Source organism: Macrobrachium rosenbergii, chromosome 56 (assembly GCF_040412425.1).
Source record: "Macrobrachium rosenbergii isolate ZJJX-2024 chromosome 56, ASM4041242v1, whole genome shotgun sequence".
NCBI lineage: Eukaryota > Metazoa > Arthropoda > Malacostraca > Decapoda > Palaemonidae > Macrobrachium > Macrobrachium rosenbergii.
The window spans coordinates 30,893,665-30,898,528 of NC_089796.1; the positions used below are offsets into that span (position 1 = coordinate 30,893,665).

At 49.7% G+C, this 4,864-nt stretch overlaps 1 protein-coding gene across 1 annotated transcript; it reads right to left on the bottom strand.

Moving 5' to 3' along the window:
- Window positions 1-1,168: 1,168 nt before the first annotated feature.
- On the bottom strand, window positions 1,169-1,495 carry LOC136836147 (uncharacterized). Its single transcript, XM_067100143.1, has one exon. The coding sequence runs from the start codon at window positions 1,493-1,495 to the stop codon at window positions 1,169-1,171; it is 327 nt and encodes a 108-aa protein (XP_066956244.1).
- Window positions 1,496-4,864: the final 3,369 nt, after the last annotated feature.

Sequence of the window (4,864 nt, forward strand, 5' to 3'; positions counted from 1 at the left end):
CAAGACGATAAAGTGTCTGGATAACACAAGAAGGAAATACAAGCACTATTTCCTTTTTTTTAATGCTTCGTTATTCTTTAGCTTCCCTATGTGAAAAAACATGCAAGCCCTCATACAGGGGCAATCAAAACTTGTATAGTGGATACTAACTCTCTCTTCTCGGTGACTGGATTTCATGCACGTGCCTAACATTTCCCTATTTCTATTTTCTGTCACAATTTCTCTTCCTATCTGTTGGGTTTGCAATGAGACGACATCTTGGTGACAAGTTTATTGTGAGAGATCAGAGAGCCGACTGACTCGGAAACGTGTTGCCGGTTCATGCTTGGCAGTGCATTACAGAAACATATCATACATCCCCCCATCAAGATTATACATATACATTGCAAAAATTAAAGGGGCAAATGTCACTATGATTATGTCAATGAGAGATGAGAAAAAAACTAACTTTTGAATACCAAAACATGCAGTTACATACACTGAGTACCCTGCTTGGTGGCATTCAAATACTACATGTAATAAATATACAGAAAAAAAATAAATAATATGGATTCTTGAAAAATATCAATTCTTGATACAATTGTTCGATTGCATACATGTGCAAACAACAAATAATAGCAGTATTATATGAAGTCCTTGAGCCACTTGGGTCTACCGGCGGCCCTTTTGGCCTACTAATGACGTCAGGCTCCTGCATGGGGTGTATTACTGGTTCTATGGGCGTAGGGCTCGCGGAGGTGTCGTGCTGAGGAGACACAGGTGCGCTAGGGGGCGGAGAAATGAGTCTCTAGTGTCGTGTGTTCCTTTTTGAGAGCCTGCCGCTTCCATTGAGCTTGAGTGTGTACTGGCGATGGGGCCTAGTTTCCGATACCACGCCCGTTCTGTCGCACTGCTTAGTAGCTTGGTTTTTATGCATACATGGGTACCTAGTCTGATGGGCGGCAGTATCCTGGTGGTATCAAGGGCATGCATAGCCTCCTGCGATTTTGCCACCTGTAGCTCCCTTTGACATATCGTCCGTCTCCAATACCTGTCTACTAACAGGTGTCTTTTAGTCGTCGGTAACCCGTCACGCAGCTGGCGACGTTGCAAAGCTGAGATGGCGACTTGTTAATCTCCCTGAGGCGTGTTGAGATATTGGGTATCGCCAGGGCCATCTTGTCTGACCTCAGGGCTCCACCTTTTGATGTGTTTTCTCGAGTAGCCTCTTTGCCGATTTGACAGCTGCTTCTGCCCTGCCGTTGGACTGGGGATACTGGGCTGACGACAGATGGACCTTAACTCCCCATCTCCTGAAGGCCTCCATCTCCTCGCTGGCTAAGTTGGTACCTCCATCATTCGATATTTGTTCTTGGGCTCCCCAACGTGAAAAGTAGGATCGAAGGTGATTGCTTATTTTGTTGGACATGGCGCCACTCGGGTAGTGAGCTGCTTCTAACCAACCAGTTAGTCTGTCTGCATATACCATGTATACATTGCCTTCTATTTGAAACATATCTGCGACAACTTGCTAGGAAGGGGTATTCTGCTGGCGGCATGTGCATCATTTCTTTGGGAGGCAGTGAAGTGGTGTGTTCATCACATGAAGTGCATTGGGCATGGAGATGCTGAAGGTCTCCTTCTATTCCCGGCCAGTAGACTGACTGCCTGGCCCTTCTAAGCATAGAGTCGAGGCCTTGGTGTCCTGCGTGTAGGTTAGCGGCTACCTGATGACGTAAATCTTAGGGGACAACCAAACTTATGCATCCTTGGTCCACCGAGTATGTCACCAGATCCTGGTTGATGGCTAGCCGATCCCGAACGCTGAAGAAGGGACGAAGGCAGGAGAGTTCTTGTGACTTCTGTTGGGGCCAATCGCCAACTGCGACCCTAGCAAGCAAGAGCTGATGCACTGGGTCGTTAGACGCAGCGCTACTGACGCAGTCTTCATCCAACACAATGATGTCCGGTTCCAAAACGTCCACAGTTGCACATGCCACTGCCACTTGAATGTCGTCCTCCAAATCCACGTCGGAAGCTTCATGGGTGCTCGCATGGTCGGGTACCTGGAGAGAAAATCCGCAGCAGTGTTCCTTTTTCCGGGCAGGTATTTGATGTGAAACTTGAACTGGAGTGTCTTCTCCTTCAGGTTAAACAATCTTGGGTTGATGACGTCCTTAAGAGCCCTATCACCCAGCAGTTTGACAAGTGGAAGGTGGTCTGTGATGATGGTGAGATTAGGGCACCCAAGTAGGAGCAACCTGGCCTTCCGCAAGCACCAGGTGACTGCAAGGGCTTCTCCTTCCACAGGGGCATACCCTGCTTCAGAGGGGGTGAAGTGTCGACTGCCACATAGGGCAAGACGCCAGCCGTCCTTGCAACAAAAGGGGCTGTCAGCTGATTGACAAGCACAATACTGCTGAAGGACGATGAAACCAATGCCTTCCTTGCTCCAATCTGTCATGATTATCGTAGGGCGCATCTTGTCGTAACATGCCAAGCCGTCCTAGGCTAATTGACAGATAACCTGCTGTGCCTGCTGGAGTTTGCTACATAGCTGGCTATCGCAGTACTGTAGACGTTTTTCCCTGTGGGCTTTCTGAGGAGGTCCCTAAAGGGCTCCATGATGGGCGCTGTTGCAAGGAAGGGGGCTAACTGATTCACGAATCCGAACAATGACCTAATATCAGTGATGGAGGGCTTCTCTGGCATGTGGAAGTTACGAATGGCGTCTAATCGTTCATCTGCAGGCTTGTATGACTCCCATCCCAAGTGGTACCCGACGAAGGTAACCTCCCTCTTGCAGAATTTGAACTTCTCGGGCTTGAGCGTAATACCTGCAGAGACACACGTTGACAAGAATTCATATACGTGTCAGAACACCTCTTCAATGCTGTGATTGTATAGCAAGGTGTCGTCGATGCATTTATGCTTTCTGGTGATGTCTTGTAGGGCGTCGTCGAACCTTTTCATGTGGGCGTTGGTAGCCGAACAGTGACCCATGGGTGTTCTACGATAACGGTACCGTCCCCATGAGGTGATGAAGGTCGTGAGCGGGCTGCTGTCCTCGTCCAATTCCACTTCGTGGAAACCCCAATGGGCGTCTGCTGTAGTCTTGTACGTGTGTATAGGGATGCTGGAAATCATGTCGAAGGGTGCCAGCGTATGATGAGTCTCACGAAGACAGTAGGCATTGAGGCGCTGGAAGTCTACTGTGCAGTGAGGTTGGCCCATCTTCTTGGCTACCACGACCATCCTTGTGCACCACTCCGTTGCATCCCCTGCTGGGACTGGTTCTATCACTCTCTTCCGGACATCCTCATCAAGCTGGGCCTTTACCTCCTCTTCCCAATGCTTAGGGATTGCTGCCAGCATGTGACAGGCATAAGGTATGGCATCAGGCAATAAGTGTATGTGGTGCTGCTTGCCCGTCATCACAGGTAAAGGTTCCCTGGTTGTGTTAAAGGTCGTGGATGAGAAGTGACGTAACAACCATTCTTCGAGTCTTGGTATGTTCTCCTCCATTGGTTGGATAGGTATGGTGGCTGGCTTCGTTGTCTGAGGGGAGTTAGGTTGTGAGACTGCCTCACTAATAACGTCAGCTGATGCAATGAGAGGGGAAGGGTGAGGGGAAACCAGGAGGTACTATTCCCAGCTCCTTAACGGCATTCAGCGATATGTAGAAGTTCTTGGCCGTCGGCACGAAGTAAACCTCCTGCTTCGTGTGTCTCTCACCTATTTCAATGGTGTATGCCGTTGATCCGAGGCATCTCACTCGGAGATTAGCTACATCCCTCAGACCTGTTCAAGGTTGCAACTCCTGGGATTTTACGTGCAGACTTGAAAGAGTCGTGGGTCCGGCAATGCAGATCTGTGCTCCTGTATCTGCTACGATGAATGTGGACACCGACCTCCCGTTCCCATGGGAAACACAAGCCTTGACTGTAGGGTGGGGGGAGAGGTGTGTGTCTGCAACAATCACTGAACTCGAGGTGAGGCGCTTTCTTGCTGTGCTCCTGCAACATTTCTGAAGTGCCCTACCTTTTGGCACCGTGGCACTTCATACCTTTTGCTGGGCACGATGCTCGACCAGGCAAATAACGCCCCCCGCAGTTCCCGCAATGCTTTGCACTTGAGTCACCGCGCAACACCGCGACATCTGGCTCTACATCATCACTGCCTGTGACGTCATCACTCGGGGCACCGGCCGACTCCCTACGACCGGCGTGGGGACGCATTCAACGCGCTGGTGAGCAGCTTCAAAAGTACAACACAAAGCCTGAAGGGCATCTACACTTTTTAACGTTATCACATACCTGAAACACATGCCTTTTAAATACAGGATCACTGAGACCTACCATTATTTTGCGTAATAGCATATATTCAGCCAAGCATTCCCCGCATTTGGGACACTGAAAATCAGTCAGTGGCCTTTTGAGTACACCTTGAGAAATAATCACTCACTGACTCTTTGCGCCCCTGTGCGAGGGCAAAGAATTCAGACCATTGCACTGCCTGATTCGATGACCATAACACTATATTCCCGATGACATCCAGAGCCATGTCTGGAGTAAGGGCATTCCATTTGGCCTCTGAGTGCCAAGTGTCCAGTGCACGTTGCAGCGCTGGCACACAGTTGAGTCTAATGTGCAGGACAACATCCTGCAGTGGGAACTTGTCGAGGTGAATCCAACACGTCATTGAACGTCTCCAGGACCTGAACGCTATGCTGCTGAGGACATCACGACATCACATTTCTCAGGAGCAGCAGAGACAGGGACTTTGCTGGCACGTGATCCAGAACCGGGAAGGGCATCCTGAAGGGAACGGATGGCGCGTTGCTGGTCTGCAATTAACATCCGTGCTTGCATCACGGCCTATGACA

Coding starts and splice junctions, on each gene's coding strand:
- LOC136836147 (XM_067100143.1), bottom strand. CDS start 1,495: ATGTTTCAAATAGAAGGCAATGTATACATGGTATATGCAGACAGACTA.